The sequence below is a fragment of the Anopheles coustani genome, chromosome 3 (assembly GCF_943734705.1).
Source record: "Anopheles coustani chromosome 3, idAnoCousDA_361_x.2, whole genome shotgun sequence".
Taxonomy (NCBI): Eukaryota; Metazoa; Arthropoda; class Insecta; order Diptera; family Culicidae; genus Anopheles; species Anopheles coustani.
Genome location: NC_071288.1, coordinates 37537980 through 37556925, shown reverse-complemented (window position 1 = coordinate 37556925; position 18946 = coordinate 37537980). Strand labels below are relative to the sequence as shown.

The 18946-nt window shown below is 41.3% G+C and overlaps 2 protein-coding genes across 2 annotated transcripts in view; one reads left to right on the top strand and one right to left on the bottom strand.

Moving 5' to 3' along the window:
- LOC131272249 (lysophospholipase-like protein 1) overlaps positions 1 to 18946 on the bottom strand; it is a 186943-nt gene that overhangs the window by 83993 nt on the left and 84004 nt on the right. The window lies entirely within an intron of this gene.
- Positions 9309 to 18413, top strand: LOC131272241 (cryptochrome-1-like). The gene is made up of 4 exons (XM_058273908.1): positions 9309 to 9733; positions 14324 to 14575; positions 14634 to 15531; positions 16446 to 18413. The coding sequence occupies exons 1-4, from the start codon at positions 9309 to 9311 to the stop codon at positions 18015 to 18017; spliced, it is 3147 nt and encodes a 1048-aa protein (XP_058129891.1). The 3' UTR covers positions 18018 to 18413.

Here is an 18946-nt window from a genome sequence, read left to right as displayed (position 1 = left end):
GGCGACACCACGCGGCCGTGCCTAAGATAACCTTACTTTTCAGCTAACCCTTTTCAGGAACCTCGTGCACTGCTAACCATCCGCTCTGATGCGACGCCGAACTGGAACTGTTCTTTGCGGTTCTCTGTTTTGAAATGAATGCTGGTCCAAGATCCCTCTGACAGCAAAACATCCGTCACGTCAAGTTTATACTACATGCTTAGGGTTTGCTAGCTCCGTATCGTTTATCATATTCCGAGTAAATGGTCACATTTCTTTCGATAATTAGTCATAGAAATATAGTTCTTTTACTAAGACTCATTCTACTATATTTCATCGAAAATTTTGCAATTCAAGCATCACAGTTCTTAACCGTTCCGGACCTCCTAGGCGAGTTTCGTTCAAAAATTCAGCCCTTAACAGCGTGTCATGAAGAGAATCACTTTGAAGAAGATAGAGCAACATGATTACACTGGTATCGTAACAAATGTTTTTGGCCAGCAGTCGATCATGATACAACTTCAGTAACATCACGTTTGCACGATAAAACAAATCATTTTTTAACGCCTCTTGGTAACTTTTTAATGATTTCGTGGTGTTGAACAATTTCCTAAGCACCAGAATCTGTTTGCTTATTATTTCTTCATCGGGAGAATTGGCGATTCTTTCTTGAAACTCGTCGACATCTTGTTTAAAATTCGGTCCATTTATCAAACTGGAAAGCGTAATGATGTCGGAAACGTTAATAGATTTGGCTTTTCCAGCAATAGATTCGCAACTGTGCGGCTCGTCAAATCTGTGCAAATCATCTGTGTGAATGATACTCGCTTTAAAATCATTAAATGCATTGTTCGTTGAGATAAACGGAATAGATTTGTGTACATTCACTAGCATTGCTTTGAAAGCCTCTTTGGAGTAGTGCATTCGGTAAAATTCTTGCATTATACCGAGGCATCCCGCACCATCTCTGGCCAACAATATTCGATTGGACATCATTTTCACCGGATCATCCGAAGCGAGTTTTTCGTAAAACTCCCATTTTCTTACACCATTTTGCGTTGCACTCCAGTTCACTTTGAGCAACTCCTCCAGCGTCTCGTAGTTGTGTACAATCGTGCGACAGATATGGATGGCGGTTTTCAGAACATGTGCCAAGAAAAGTATTTTCTCCACTTCTTTCGTCACTAGGGGTTGCATTAACTTTTCCACTATGGCATCAATATCGGCGGCTAGGAAAACGGTATCTTCGAAGTTATAAGTGCTCAAATTTTCCACTAGATAGATGGATTCTAGGTCCATGTTGTTTGTAAACAAACGTGTGTATTCACATATGTAACAAAGTTCCTGATAGTGGTGGACAGATCGACCCAAACCTGCGGGTCGGAGCTATCCGTAAGTGACGCGGAGCGATTCGGATCGTTTTCCCTATTCCAACAACCTCACCCAGAATCAACGATCCGAACTAGCCAAGGCAGCAATCACCGGACGACCCCAACACCTTGCACCTACGGATTAAACTCGATTCTCATAGGGACGAACTTTATTCAGAACCGAACTAGAGTTGGAACGCCATGAGAAGAGTCGTGTAACTCATCACTTGTCCCTGGACGTTATGTACAGTCCAAGGTTACTCCCAAGGTTGGTTTACGTGGAGCGATTTGACAGGTAAACATTGCGCCATCTTGGAATTTATGATACCCAAAACAAACATTCGTAATAAACGTTTGAACTCAATTCTGTAACAAAAAACAGCTAAACCAGGATGTAAAACACATTTATACTGATCGACTGCTACCAACCATGTGATTCCTGTATCAGAAAAACTATTTTATTGGAACTTTAAGGCAAACACCTATCTGTGCATCTACAACACCCGGCAATTCTAACCTCAAAATTGTGTGTTTTTGGTTATCGGTACCAACAAGGTAAAGAGACATGAAAAGCTGTGTGACCCAACCTCTAGTTCTAATAATCTTGGTACAGTCTGAATTCAATCCCGTTTTCTTCAAGGTGTATGTAAAAAAAGGCGATTTCCTTCAAAAAAATAATGTTATTGGCTGTGGGAAAGTTGTCCTGCTTAGTTTAAGAAAATATCCATGAAAATTCAAGCTGCCATATAAATAAAAACTAGGATATTGAAAAAGGAGATAGCATGTTTCTTCACATTTCTCAGAAACTATTAGATATTGGAATAAAAATGAAACTCCTGCTATGATATGATAAATGTACTTGGGGGGTAGGACATCCTATTCTTACATTTACAAACTTGAGAGCTATATCACCAAATAGAGAGCCCACCACTACGTAGACGTTATCCGAATCTGTTGTAACGTAAGTAACGCTTTCGCAATGTAAACAGTTTCGATTCAAATATTTTACCCGCTTTATTGAATATGCTATTCGGCCATCAAGTAAATATATGCCGTGAAAAGTTATTACCACACCACTGGATCACATAATGAAGATTCCGAAACAATGTCGTTTGTGTTGGGGCGATGGTGGCATTGAATAATTTTTCATTTTCGATGAAAATTACGGTAGTACAATTGTAAAGTTGATCTTTGATTGCGTCGGTATTAAGGTAAGGCACTATTTTCTAAAAGTACACACATTTCTATAAATCTAATGTGAAACTTCACACCTCTTAGATCAGGAACAATGATGGACTCACTCAGAACATTTGTAGCCAATGTTGCAATGAACTGGCCGATATCGATGGAATACGGAAAAGATATTTCGAATCTGATAAAATTCTTCGTTGCCGACGTCTTTGTGGAATCGATCGAGGAAAGCAATCGAAAGCAATCGGTTCTAAAAGAGGATTTGCATACAGATAAACAAGATAGATGCAAAAAAATGGGTTCCAATTGAAACAAACGTGGTCATAATGTGGTGTACGATATCGATTGATGATTCTATTGATTCATTCCCCTCAACGCGTGATCTAAGTTTATTTATTGCGGCTGCCCTTTCAGACAATTCAAAAGTAGCTAACAACTGGTCAGTAATCGAGACGAAAAGTACGGAAAGTAACGTATAGCGGACAGGTCAATCCGTCCGTTTGAGCACAATACCGGCTATGAGAGATTTTCAACCGCAACACTACTCGAACGTCACCAAAAAATTTCTAACCGGAAGCGGTCAGACATCTGCAAAATTTGTGATCTAGGATGCTTCCCAAACCGCGGTCTCAGACTCCACGAGAAGTCGTGCGGTATCGCGGATAAAATCTATTGCAGCGAGGAATTTGGCAAACCGTTTCGTCAAATGCTCACTCTCAAATACCACCCGGTGTGCGGGAAAGTGTTCAAGAAACAGTTAGAAGTATCGATCCACGTGGTAACATATATCTCGGAGCAGCGGTTCCCATGTGGCCACTGCCTGGCACGGTTCAAGCGAAAGCTGGCACTCAAAATTCATCAACTTCCGCACGCCAATCCGCGGTCGTACAATAGTGACCTATACGAGGAAAGGTTAAACATGTTTTCCGCCAAGAAGATCCACCGCCAAATGGTGCATGGTTGAATCAGTTCCAATCGACCAGTGCGGGAGCAGCTTTGGCCGTAGACCTCGCCTAAAGCAACACATGAACAAAGCACATGGTGTAGAATTGAAGGAATCTATACAATACACGAGGACTGACTGTGCACGTACGTGATGCAAAAAGTAATCTAGGAACCTTAGGGAGCGAACCTTTAAAAAGCAGACAGAAGATGAAATAGAACAAACAAAACCCAAAACGATTCCATATTCGATTTCACCTTATGTTCAGATCATTTTGAGTGTGATAATTTTATCCCTAAATAGAAATCGGCTACCTTAGATTTTTTGCATGCTTACATGATTCGCCATTGGCATTCTTCCGTAAATAGATCTATTGCGTCTTCAAGATTAGGGTTTAAAAGGAACGAATATAAAGGAAAACTTTTCACCAATGTGGTATGAAATACAAAAGACACACACCTTTACCAACCGCCCTCATCATCTCGAACGGTGGACTTCGTTTTAAATTCACCCTTGTTATCCATTCGCCGAATATCATTAACCAATTACCTAATCGATAACATTTACATGCTCGATAGGCTGTTTACGGTTTAAATTGTTTATGTAATATCCGTTAACACTGCGATAGGAATCGTGTGGAAATAAATGATACCTTTTTCTATACATAAATGGCAACAGGCCACTGTGACATATAGCCAGATTCTTGGTCTTTTAGTTCGACTGCGGCATAGAGCGGTCACCGTCCCAGTTATCCCCGTGTGTTTGCGTCGGCGGTGACCGACACCGCGCAGGACTACCTTCCGGCGCTTGCTTGCAAGTGGCAGTTAGTGGACTCAGGGTGTACCCCCAGCGTTTATATAAATACATAACAACTGGCAACGCAGCAAGTCACGTTGAATGCGTCGTGTCTGGAACACAACAGATGCCTCCCCACCTCGCCCTAATGGTCCCACTTCCTGCTGTAAGCGTTCTCTCTCGGTCTCTTGGCAGAGGGTTGGCAATTGTCCCCCCTTCGTTGAAATCCATACCGTTTCCCTTCGGCCGGCAAGGTACCCTCTTCCGTTCCCATCCTATTTCACCACACTGAAGCACGTTCGTTTGAACGGTCGCGGCACTGATACCGGATGCTACTCCCGACAGTTCGGTAGCCTACGTTGAACAGTGCGGACATATATGAATCCTGTTTTGTAGAGTGTCTGCTTTCCTAGTTCTTAAAGTAATTATTTCTGCTATTCATTCACCAAACAGTGTGTAAGTGCCATTAATAATGAAAACCAACTAAAAAGTGATAAAAAAATGTCCAACCTTCCAAAAAAGTGTTCAACCTTCCAAGCCACGTGGCATGGTTTGAACATTTCTTTCAAACGTTATTTCCAAGGCTCGTATCGAACTGAAACGACACAAGATTCTAGTTTCTCAGTGATATCAGTTGGTGTGGATGCAAATATTTAAATAAGAGCACGCGACGAGGAAAAACGATTTTCCAAGAAGGAGGATTGATTTTGCTCCAGTTTTCCGGTTGTGAACATAACTACCGGCAATGGAATCATTTCAACCGCTTACATATGTTACAGAAATGTGATCGTTTTTCACTTTAAATTGAACGTTTTTATGGTTTATTCGTGTAGTTCAAAAGTATGCAAAATGTGCTTCTTAGTAATGTGCTTGTTAGTAAGTTACAAAGCTACATTCCCGATTGAAACGTTAGAGATGTTCGTTACCCCACCAAACCGTACTTACATGAAGTGTTTTAAACAAAAATTGAAAAGAATATGTGATAAAAAAAAGAAAAGAAGACTACATAAGGTTATTCCACATGCGAACCTTACCCTCTTCCTTCCTCTCAACTATCATAAAATACCACAATCCAACCCCAATGGGCGAAACTCAAAGGAACGTACAAGTCACATTGTAAGGCACGCGTTTTCGGACTTTCTTGTTCCATATGGCAGCAACAGTTTGAAAGAAGTACATAAACACCAAAACTGAAAAAAAACCCACTGTTACATCAAATCGTCTCCACGAACACAGGAAACGTTCCGACTGGAGACGCACAGCAAGCAAACGGGCTTCCCGAAACACAAACTTTTGCATGGATGACGAAGACTTAGTAGAGCACTGGCCAGTAGCGCAGAGACCAGTTCTCTTGAAGGTAAATCAGCTTCCATAGGGTAGCAATAGTGGCATACGACGCTTACAGAACAGCGTGGTTGCGTAACGTACTTTACGTCAGGGGTCGCGAGCTACAACCTGGAAACGCGTTCCAATTCGGCAACAAATTGTATCCGGTTGTTCAGAAATCTGTAGATTTCAAATTATTTTAATATATATAATTTATATAAAAAATAATACTACTGCTGGACAAATAACTGGTAATATAGCTCAAAATTTCAGTTGCTTCCTGAAGAAACAGAGCTAGTATGCAACTTTTGGTCATTGTATTGTATTGGGGTAAGGTATTGTTTTAGGAGATTTGGAAAAACATGTAAAAAGTGAACTTCTCAGCGCAAAGTGCAATAACATAAATACATCTGCTGTTTTACATACATTTTCAATTAATTCATAAACCTACAATCACCAATTCGTTGATTATATGTAAATTGAAAAAGGAAATGGGTCTGCTGTTGAAATAGTTTGCCAACCTCAGATACATTACATGACCCTGTTGGCCGTAAAGGTAGCCAGTCGCGAAGCCTTAGTAGTCGCGGCCATCCCCGACTACCATCCATCTCGCGGCCACGGCGAAGCATGTAGGTACCGTTCTCTCTGTTCTTTTCTTCTCTCCCGCTGTTCGGAAAACTTCTCTGACGTTATACACTGGAGGAAACAAGAATAGCACCACCCTGTTTTTTGACCATATTTTTTATATTTTCATAAAATTGGAGCTTTTTCGAGTTTGGTACGTTATTACAATCAGTTTCACAACTTTTTAGTGGATTACGGTCGCATGAACGTGGGCTAATAACGTTAAAACCCAATAATTCATGAAAACGGGGAGGAAATAAAAATAGCACCACTTTGGTTTTCTGTTGAGCAATTGAAGATATTCTAACAAAACCTCTATTAAAATATAATTTAATGATTTTATTAGTAAATATAAGAGTATTTGTATCTAATCCCTTCAATACGCGGTGATGTGGAGGTACAAAATACATTTTTTCAGAGAGTTCTGCACATGGCGCTCCCAGCATTCACGAATACGAATTAGCACCTAATTGTTGCTTCATTGTTTGACATTTGAAGACAACCACGATGACCATGAATAGGCCAAAGGTTTTTTATGAGATAAGGATACAAAGAACCTGCTGGCCATCTTGATAGCTCCATTCTTATATCAGGAATCCAACCTGTAGTTAACATCAACTCATGGAATCTGGTATATTTTTATTGTAAAACGAAATCTAAGCTCATCAAAGTTTAATTTTGTTCAATTAATCCTGTTTCTAGTACATCAAACTTCATTGTCAGTCAGATGCATGGCAAGGTAACTTTTCGTTGCAGTGAGAGAGCTCCCCATAGCAATGGTTTAACACCACCAACGTTCCAGCTCGTTTTAACACCAGGTTCTTGTTCAAGATCTAGCTAAAACTATTGTCAAACATGTAGGAAACCAAGAATGAACTTTATTTAGCAAGAAAAGAACTTTCTTTCAGGCATCGCTGCAACAAGTATACCTTAAAGCGAATTTGAACCGATTCAATGCATGTCGCTCGGTCATGTTAGACTTGCGGAATCTTTGTGGCTACTTGTAGTTTTCCCCGCTCAACGTAATTTGCTGCAAATGTCTTATTGGCACCTTAAGTTGAATTCTGCATGATTTAGAATCACTATTCGTCCCTGGTTTGCTCCTTATTTATAAATTATTCGCATATCCATCTCCGTAAGCTGGGTTTAACTCCCGCGTTTGTCCTTGTGGCCGTCGTTACCGGAATGTTTCATCAACCCTACTGCTATGATATGTAATCGGAAGGTTTTTAGACCGATTTTCAGGGAACAACCCTCTACTACCATGGTCAGTTTTGATGTTTAGCTCGGTTTTAGCGAAGCGATGCTGTTCCTGACCCATGTCTTCTAAATGGCTTGGAAAATCAAATAACACACGACTAATAATATTATATTTCTGTAGTTTAGGTTCCATACTAACTACTTGTGTCTTAAAAACTCATTTAAGATTATTAGTTTTTTAAATATCTTCAATTGCTGAACAAAAACCAAAGTGGTGCTATTTTTATTTCCTCTCCGTTTTTAGGCTTTTTTCGGTTTAAGTGGTAATTCTCCACATTAAAGCGACCGTAATCCACTAGAAAGTTGTGAAACTGATTGTAATAACGTACCAATCTCGAAAAAGCTCCAATTTTATGGAAATATAAAAAATATGGTCAAAAAACAGGGTGGTGCTATTCTTGTTTCCTCCAGTGTACTTCACCGTTGGGCTGTACTTTCCAACCCCTGGCGTCAGTCGCGCAAGAGTGTTTGGATGTTGTGGATGTAGTTTCTCGAGAGATATCTAGCTCATGGCATTGAAGGAGGAACCGGAAGTGGTTTAGTGAGTTAAAAGTAAATCCAACGATCGTGTCACCCTATTTTTCTCCATTGTACTACGTTACGTAATCGTCTTGATCGAAGCAATCGATAATCAATCATCAACGATCATTTGCGCTGTATAACTGTATGACTGTGTGTGTTAGACATCCGGTTGATGTGGAGCCCACAGGTTTTGTGTAGTGTTCTGATGAGTGTCATATACGGTGATCATTTAGTAAATCCATGATGGACGCGTTGCATCATTACCGCGGGCTATTCACACAAGTATACACTTGTGTATCGATGTAAAATAGCTCCTCTACGAGCACAATTACCAACTAGTGTTCCCTCTTAAATGCGCTTAGTGCAGTATTCTGCTGGAACTTGTTTTTTTTTTCATCAAGGAAGTTATGATTGTGAATGTAACGTCAATCGTCCCATGCGTCTAATGCACATGCTATTCACATTGGTGAATTGATAAGAAGATCATTGCTATGTTATTGAGTGCTCCATAGAACTGTGCTTTGTTGTGTGCAAAATAAGTGCATTATCTTAATTTTTTATGTGTGTGTCATACTAGGTTACGAATAAACGCGGAAAACTAAATAATCCCTAAAGCTAGTGAACTGTTAAGGGATTGGGATTGAATTAAAAAAAAGTTATCATCGGCAGCAACATCGTTCAATCGTTAATAGCACCATAAGACCAACATTACTATCATACAACATGGTTCCACAACATGATCCTACTTAAAAGTGCTGCACAAGTACCTCAACCTAGCTGGAACGAGCCATTTTAACATAGTAAAAGCATTTATTGCAATCTCCACTTGGTGTGTAAGGTAAGTTATTTATTTGCAGAAAAGTACTGCCCTGTTTGTGGTAAATTTAAATGTAAATTTATGTTGATGTATTTGTTTATGTACTTGTTTTTGTAGTAGATTTTTTACATATTACTTGAACACATGATATTCTTGTTCATCTAAACATTTAAAAAATAATTCGTTGAATGCTTTTTTTCGATCAAATACTCTTTTATAATCTTTTATAATATAATCAAATACTTTTTTCGATCAAATGCAGTCAGTTAGAAGCGTGAGAAAATAATTTTGTTATTTAAACAATTAAAAAGTTACAAAGCTTAAAAGTTTTAATAATTTTCGGTATAAGTTAATCCTCATGGAAATGTGTTAGCCAAGAAAAGCCAATTTAGATTTCGATAAGTTCAAAGTATAAAGCGCAAAATCTTATGAGGTTGCACAAATTAATATTCTTTCCCATTCCCCATTTCCAGATCAAGTCATGACGAAGAAAATGTCGGCAATTGGCCACTACAAGAGCAGTTCGGGAACCGTCACTACTGCCGGAATGAGCGGCTTTTCTGGTGGCGGTTCCTCGGAGAGGGAGCAGAACGCATCAGGCACATCGTCGCAGCTGAAAATGCAGCAAGACATGTGCGGTGGTGGCAAAGGGCCGTTCAAGGAACAGAGTCATCACCATCATTCGCACCATTCGCACCATAATCATCATCATCCGCAGCAGCATCGGCAGCAGTTGACCAGCAAGCCTCGCGATAAACACACCGTGCACTGGTTCCGGAAGGGCCTACGACTACACGACAATCCCGCCCTAAGGGAGGGACTGCGCGGGGCCACGACATTCCGATGCGTGTTCATCATTGACCCTTGGTTCGCCGGCAGCTCTAATGTTGGCATCAACAAATGGCGGTAAGATGTTTATTGTTTAAAAATAAGGAAAATACATGGAAAAAACCGGAATTCTTTAAATCAGCTCGGTAGATCCGTATCCCGATTGGATTTCCACATAATGTGAATTTGCAAATATCACAGACAATCCGTCCGCAAACTGAAGGTGATGTCGATTTAATTTTTTTTTTTTTTTATGTGGCACGACATCCCCTAGAGGGACAAGGCCTCTCTCCGAAGAGAGTTTTGTTTGTGTGACCGAAAGACGGTAATATTATAGATCGGTGATCAGCTGTTCGTAATACCGGAGGGTGCCAGACTCGAAATTCGATCCCACACCCCCGTCGATTTAAATTAAAAATGTTTATTCACAAACTGTTAAGTTGCACAAATTTGTCAAAGTGATCCAATGACTAATTTTTGGAACCATTACAATTCGATGAAAACCATAAGAAGAATCACTTTAAAAGGTCCTAAGTAAAATAAACTGTTCAAACTATTTAAGAAATACATTTTTCTTATGTCAATGCATATTTCCGCTCCTATAAATTCTTCGTACAAAAATCAGTTTAACTTTCATTCTCAAAAACTTTAAAATATAAAGCTTGCACACGATCAGCTAATCGTGTAAAACTCCATGCAAAACAACATCACACTATACAAGAACGTATTTTGTTTCCCAAAAAAAGTGCACAAACAACTTCTCGCATTTCCTGCGACTCTTTCCAGCATTATGCAATAATAAGCCATCACTGTTTTCACAAACACTACGCGATGCATTGTGCACGTATAAGCCCGAAACTCGTTTCCCGATCTGGGGGCTACTTTGCTTTGCCAAATGAAACTGTTTTGTGATGCTTATCGGCGCTATCATATAAAACGATAAAGAGCGCGTAAATTTCACGGAATCTTTTTGCAAACAGTAAAATAGCATGCACCCACTACTACAGAGAAAACTACGCCAAGCGGGTGCAAAAAGTGCATCGTGTGCAGTTTAGTTATTTGCGATTACAATCAGCTACTCAGTGCCACGCCAACATTGAACCGATCCACTATAGGCCCTCTCTAATGAAGGGGGCGAGACGGGACGTAAGTGATGAACTGGTTGTGTTTGTCTACTCGGTGGCCGGGCATCATCGTTAGCAGCAAGCCGGTTTGAATGTGTTGCAACTCCGACTGCATCGATGCACTTTTTAATGCGTTTGCCGTGGTGGTGGTTGGCTCTGTTTACTGTGGAGGCCTGTGAGTAAAAAAAACATTCACACATTCAACACATGTTAAAAGAACTGACCCTGGACTCAGCCTGCGTTAGCAGCTATCGCGGCCTATTAGTTTGGAATGTGATTTTCATACTTTTTCTTTCGGTGACTCCAATCAGGGTGTATTGTGACACATTAAAATCCCAGAGTGGCATCATATTGTTCCATAACTATACAAATTAAACACAATATTAATTGACAACGAATAATTATGAAGCAAGTTCAAATTATAGATATTATATTATCTTTCTCAAATTTAAATTACAAAAAGAGGGGGAAACATAACGAAAAGAGTAATACAAACACACTTTGAGCAAATCAATCACTTTTTAGACAGATCCAATTAAAGTATACATTTCTGTTCATTTTTTTCATGGTACTAAAACAAGGGTTTACCTAATAACTTGCTCACACTGTAGATCAGGGCTCGGCATACAATTACTAAATAGGGCCAGATGATTTAAAAGAAACCGGAAGCGCGGGCCGGATACCTTACACGATGATTTGATGTTTTCAAATTAGTACCCTGTTGAATGGAGTATCAACTTTCTTAATAGTAAAGTTACTTAAAAAGTGGTTAAAGATAAAACAGCAGAAATATTATCGTTAAACTTATTTAAACATTTTCATGCTTATTTTGTAAGAAAACAAACTAAACACTTTTTGTATGAAGCACTAAAGTTTTCTTACGGGCCGGATAAAATCAGTTGGCGATCCGGATTTGGCCCGCGGGCCGGACTTTGCCGACCCCTGCTGTAGATAGTGATCTTCATGTCGGTGTATAATATTTCAACTAACTTGGTGTAGGAGAAAACAAAATGGTAACTGAATTCTCCAGAAACCAACGAAAGGTCAAAAATGATTAAAATAGAAATTAGACGCTCTACCACCGAAGGGAATGGCATGAATAATACTTTGTAAATGACCTTTGAATACGTAACGTATCAAAATATTCGCCACAATCTCTCCGATTGTGCAATAGTTGGCCGATTCGCGACCGGAATCGCGTCTCGACGTAATCAATTAATAACGCTGGCACAATCGATCGATACAGTAATTATAAAAGCATCTCTCTTCCACCAAACGCCGCCGTACAAAAAAAGAAACTGACCGGGAAAACAGACTCACTGTACCTAGGCGCTACACGATAACAACGACGTAGATTCGTCAGTTGGTAGAACTTCTAGGGGCGCGCACACTGCCGTACCGGTCGTCGAGATCCGATCACGTGGCAGGCAATGTGAGCGCAAAACGCCCCAGCTCATGGTAGCCGGGTTGTTACGTAGTCGCGGCTGTCGGACCCCTCCCTTTCATTTCTTTTTCCCTGGCCCCTAGCTATGGAGCCCTTGCTTCCCTTTTGGTGGCCCTTTGCTGGCGTAACCAGCTCGTCCACCCCAAACCAATGAGGGGCGTCGCTTGAATTGGCTTTTGCCTGTGATCCCTGTGCTTACTACGTTTTGGGATCAATATCACATTTTTGATTTTGCACCTCTCATCATCCCGCGGTACTATCAGAACCGCTTGACATTACTATTTTTCGTGCAGAAACCAACCCACCGGTTAAGGTAATGATGCAACCGTTGTTCATCATCGAAACACACTCGTGGCCCGGCAGGCCTTCATACGAACATTGTTCAACAAAACACGGTAGTTAACGCGCGGTTTTAAAGTTTACCTTTTTCCTACCAAGTTTGATAGGAAACTAACTTGAAGCGAATTGGCTTCAATTTGAATTTCTTTTCTTTGAAATGTCGATAGAATCCAACAAACGTAGTTGGTAAAAGAAAACTAGCAAAGTATGATTCAGCCTGATGACGCATGTCTTGCCAAGTAGGTAGGTTTGATTGCTTTGCAGGTGGATTTTTTTTTTTATTTAGTTGCTGTTATATGTTGGCAACAACATTTTTATCGATTAATATTTTTATGAACAAGCAAATGAGTTACAAAAATTAAATCTCACCTTTGTGTCAAACAATAACAAATAACAAAAATACTAAAAATATAAACTATTATCTTACACAAAACACTTTACACAATCTTAACCCAATGAGTATTATTGGTTTTTACGAGCATTTTGTCTATTTTATTTGAATAGATCTTCAGCTGAAAAACTATTTGTTTAAGAAAATGCACACCAACCATTGTGCAAATATTGCAAAATCCACTTGACCCAATGTGATGGAAACATTTTAATATCTTTTTGTGTTAATACTACTACTATTTGAAACATTTTTTAGACAGGCAGAGGCCTTCAACATTGGTCTTATACTTCTTCTTGGCGTAACGACCTCTTGGTCATGCCTGCCCCGTTAAGGGCTTACGAGACTTGTTTCCCTGTTGTACGTGGATAGTCGTACTCCTCTCGTACAGGGGAGGGTCCGGTCTCGGTTGGGATTCGAATCCACGACGTCGAGGTGGTGAGTCCCGGCGCTCATGGGCCGATTTTCTAACCGGCGCTACCGCTCGGATGTCGCGGACCCCCTGGTTCTATAGTTACATCATTATTTGAAAAAGGAGTGTTTTGTGCATAGATTGCTTGTGTAGCATGCGGATTGTATTCTGCCTATGCTTTTGACTGACTCTCACCCTATCTCTCTCTCTCTCTCTTCTATTTTTTAAATTTGTTATTACTATCTGTCTTTAAGAAGTAATTTCATGCAATATCTCTAGGATGTTTTTGGTTAACTTTTAGTTTTATCTCCATGTTAAGAGTAATGCATCCCATTATAACGACTTAGAGCTTTCAATCATGGAAAATATGTTTGGATTTTGAATTGGCTTTTCAAAATGGTTTTCTACATAAATAAACACCTAAAGTATTGATAATAAACACCTAAAGGGTTGATCTTCAAAGCATCAAACACTGTTAAGCAGCTGGCAGGCAAATAAAGGTTTATAAAACACAGAAATAAACAGTCACGATGATAAGAAACTTACAATGTTTAGCCGGCAACTCATTATTAAAATCGCTGCAGTCAAGCGTCAGCAGCATCTAAGGCAAGCACGTAGCGCATGTACTAAACTTGTAGGAAGTCCCAAAGGAGAACAGACGTGTAGGAATGTCCCACTGGTTGTAAACTTGATAATAAACATTTGTTGTGATAGTAAACCATGAGAATGCCATAAACATTATATTGAATAATAGCATATAAAGTAATCATATTACAAACTTCGGTATTTATACTGGGCGATGTTTGTGAAACTGTTGCCTACTGTATAAGAAAATATATTAAAAGTTGACTTACGGTGTTTTTGGATGTATAATATCACCTTTATCTACTACCAGTTGAATTGAAGTTCTGTAAATTTTTCTTAACAAAATTCAATTCTTTTGCTACAATTATTAAAACAGATTTCTACTACAATGCTTGGACGATCTGGATCGTAACCTGCGAAAGCTCAATTCCCGACTTTTCGTCATCCGTGGCCAGCCTGCAGACGCTCTACCAAAGCTCTTCAAAGAATGGGACACTACCTGCCTTACGTTTGAGGAGGATCCCGAACCGTTCGGTCGCGTGCGTGATCACAACATCTCGGAAATGTGCAAAGAACTCGGCATCGAAGTCATCTCAGCCGCCTCGCATACGTTGTACAATCTGGAAAGGTTCGTACCGATCGGCTCGGCAATGGCGTTGTACTCACATTTGGTTTTTCTTTTCCAGAATTATCGAAAAGAATGGAGGCCGAGCACCGTTGACGTACCATCAGTTCCAGGCCATCATTGCCTCGATGGATGCGCCACCACCGCCCGAAACCACCATCACGCTGGAAGTGATCGGAAACGCTACCACGCCGCAGTACGACGATCACGACGACAAGTACGGTGTACCGACGCTGGAAGAGCTCGGCTTCGAAACGGAAGCGCTACGACCGCCAGTCTGGATCGGTGGTGAAACGGAAGCGCTGGCTCGCCTCGAACGCCACCTCGAGCGGAAGGCGTGGGTTGCCTCGTTCGGGCGTCCCAAGATGACGCCGCAATCGTTGCTCGCCAGTCAGACGGGTCTGTCGCCGTACCTGCGCTTCGGGTGTCTCAGTACGCGTCTGTTCTACTACCAGCTGACCGATCTGTACAAGAAGATCAAAAAGGCCTGCCCACCCCTGTCACTGCACGGGCAGCTGCTGTGGCGCGAGTTTTTCTACTGCGCTGCCACTAAGAACCCTACCTTCGACAAGATGGCCGGCAACCCGATCTGCGTGCAGATTCCGTGGGATCGCAATGCGGAGGCACTGGCGAAGTGGGCTAGCGGGCAGACGGGTTTCCCGTGGATCGACGCGATCATGACGCAGCTGCGGGAGGAAGGATGGATCCATCATCTGGCGCGTCACGCCGTCGCCTGCTTCCTAACGCGGGGCGACCTATGGATCTCGTGGGAAGAGGGGATGAAGGTGTTCGAGGAGCTGCTGCTCGATGCGGACTGGTCAGTGAACGCCGGCATGTGGATGTGGCTGTCGTGTTCTTCCTTTTTCCAGCAGTTTTTCCACTGCTATTGTCCGGTCAAATTCGGTCGCAAAGCTGACCCAAACGGAGACTACATTCGGCGGTATCTGCCGGTGCTAAAGGTAAATCTCGGTTAATCATTTGGGAGTTCCGCTAAACCCCAACAGTAAGTCCGCTATACTCCAAAAGCACGCCTATACAGATTAATTATATTTCATCCGATCAGTGATAGACTTTTACATACACCTCTGGAGTTTCTGTTTGAATCAAACGAATCAATGATACGACTCGATCGAGTCTCTAAAGATTTTAATTTATAAAAATCTACAAATAACAATAAATTACAGCCAACCAAACTTTTATGATCCAATATCTTCTGATTAATTTTCATTTTTCAACATATTGCTTTGGATTGAAAATCCTCTTTAACTAATTAGCCATTTTTAATGGAAATGACTTTCTGAAGCTAGCCTTATTCTTGAAATTAAACTATTGACGTATATGCTCTATTGTTGTTACATGTTAATGATGAAGTCAAACTTCAATTATAATCTTGAATTGAAATGAAATTGTTAATTCAATACAATGTCCTTGCAAGTTACTGCAATTTTTATATTTGCTGAATTGTAATAAAACAAAGTGTAAAAACAATAATTCAACAGTATTTAAAAAAAACCCTACATGGACTTTACTTTGAAATACACAAATAGTTACATTGGAAAAAAGTAAATCAAGTTTTTAAACAGCATACCATCATGATCGGTTGAAAAACTAATTTTCAATTAGTTCAAGTCGTAAAATATATTGAACAATATTTTATCTATCATCGTTCATGTTCTTAAGCTTTTAATAGTTTAATTGTAAACGAGAGATTATAATTGTTGAACAAGCTCAAGTTCAAAGTCATCATCGATATTAGAAAAATTTAAAGACGTGTAATTCAGAATATTGGGTTTTAGTTTTTATTTTCATTTCGCATTTGCGAGTATGAAGCCTATTTCGTTTAAAAATTTGTTTGTTTTTCTTTTCATTGTAGAACTTTCCCACGCGCTTCATCCACGAGCCCTGGAACGCTTCGGAGAGTGTGCAGCGGGCGGCAAAGTGTCTGGTAGGCAAGGACTATCCGCTGCCAATGGTGAACCATGCGATTGCATCCCGCGCCAACATGGAGCGCATCAAGCAGGTGTACCAGCACCTGGCAAAGTATCGCACACCGACTGGACCCACCTGCTACGAGAGCGCTGAGGGTGCCGAAAGGGGTGGGTCGGCAATTGCGGGCGTAATGACGGCGGCCAAGGTGCACCACATGAACACCAGCAGCATGAACGACAGCCCGAGCCCCACCACCATCCTGACGAGCGTGAACAGCTCGGGAAACTACATGTGCCGTAGTAATCCATCCGCTCAAAGCGATCCCAACGTGAAGGTACTGAACTATCTTCCGTCACATGGTGATCCCAGTCCTGGTGGTGGTGGTGATGGGCGCACCAAACAGGGCGGCAACACCGTTGAAGGTGGAACTGGTGGAGCTGGTGGTAGTGCCGATGAGAAAAGAGTCTCCGATGGAATGGAAAATCATAATCATCTGGCACATTCTATGCAGAGTAATGTCCTGCAGCATCAACAGCAGCGGCAACAGCATAGACACCAACAGCAGCAGCAGCAGGAGCAGCAACAACACGAGCTGCAAGCCCAACGGATGCAAGAAAACGCAAGGCCACATCAGACCAGTGAGCACCGGTTCGGGGAACCGTCGGTAGCGGAATACGCCGCGATCAAACCGGATAGTCTAAGCTCGCTTATCCGGGCTGGGAGCCTGGGAAATGCAACCGGTCGCTATTCTAACCTCCAGGATCAGCTGAGCAACAGCCTGATGTCTCTCGAGTGCGACGTGATGGCGGCAAAACTGAAACCCAACAATTACGAGTACGAGCGCAACCACAATATGTACAACAACCAGTTCAAGGTGGAGTACAGCGACAACTTTAACTCGGGTTATGGTCTGCGCAATGCGGTATTCTACGGTGGCAAGCGAGAGGACGAAGGCGGTGAGGAACAGAACGGTGACACTGTTACCGATAGTGTCAACAACAATAACAATAACAATAATAACATCAACTCTACCGAAGGACGAAACATTGATGCCGAGCAAGAGCAAGGGCAGGCACGAGCCGAATCCCTCGGTACTCGACTGATGGCTCTTACGGCAGTGTCTGCTCTGCAAGATCCGACAACTGAACATACTTCAGCTAGGACGCAGATTAAGCAAGAGCCACCTGTACAAACTCAGGCCGACAAATCTTACCACCGGCAACGGCAAGAAGCGCTTCAGCGGCAGCAGCAACCGGAAACCCGAAGCCAGTCGCAGTCGACACCAGTGAAGAACGAACAGCGCACCCCTCAGCTGCTGCCCTCTCCTGCGATGCACACCGATTGCGATTACGAACCGGAAAGGCATAATTTACTGGCCGACATTCAACGTCCACAGCACCTCCAACGGAAACCGATGATGCAGAGCCAGGTGGAGCCGACGCTAATGGAGCAGGGTAACGATCAACCGATGTCCGAGGCACCGGCCAGTGATGATAAGCGTGGTGCAGCGGATTAGTGACGCGATACAAGTATAGCGACCATGTATTTAAGCATTTTTGTGGCATCTTGATGATAAAATTTGTGCATTGTGAAATAAAATTTGAAAAAAAAAAACAATATACAACCGAGAAGAGTAAAACAACATCCAAAGTTGAGGATGAAAAATGAATCAAAAATAAAGTAATTCCTATGCAAATGTGAAACGTCCTGAAATCGGAAGTGGAAGATGGTTCAAACTGGTTGGATTGCGTTTGAAACCAAACTCCAACGCACGGTCCTTTTGAGGGGTTACTTTTTTATCTGTCATTTGCACCTACATGTGAATTCGTATTGCTTCGTGTGTATGTAAACGCGCTTGGAACGAATATCGCAAATAAAAAAGGAAATAAATTTTCTGCATTCTGCCTATAAATTTACTCTTTTTTTTCTCCTCGCTCACTTTAACGCATAATCGTGCGGCGTTAAATGGATGAACGAAATTACTTAGATATACCTCACTGGCAGCCGTATTTGGTCGGTACGGCAAGGTCATGCAAATTTCCATTTCGTTGCCGGACAAACTTTATACACCATTGGGAGACACTGTAGAATGTGGAACGAATAAACAACCAACGAGTGCAGCAATGGTACAGCATAGAGCTTCCGAGAGTGTACACCGTGTCTCATATATTCTCAAACACTTAATTCATCGAGCCGCAGTGAAGATGGTAGAGCGCATTTCATACATATTTTTTAATATTCTACTGTCTTTACACAAGACCTTTTTTAAAAAACCGTTAAACTTCCATGATCATCTTAAGTAAACATGAAAAAGTACCGTTAACATAAAAATACACATCGCTTGAAAGAGAGCACCCAATGTTTTCAAATGCAATGTTCATTGTTTTAAAATCTGAGAAACGGCTCCGAATGTCTCCAAATACATTATATACAAGTCCGGGGGAT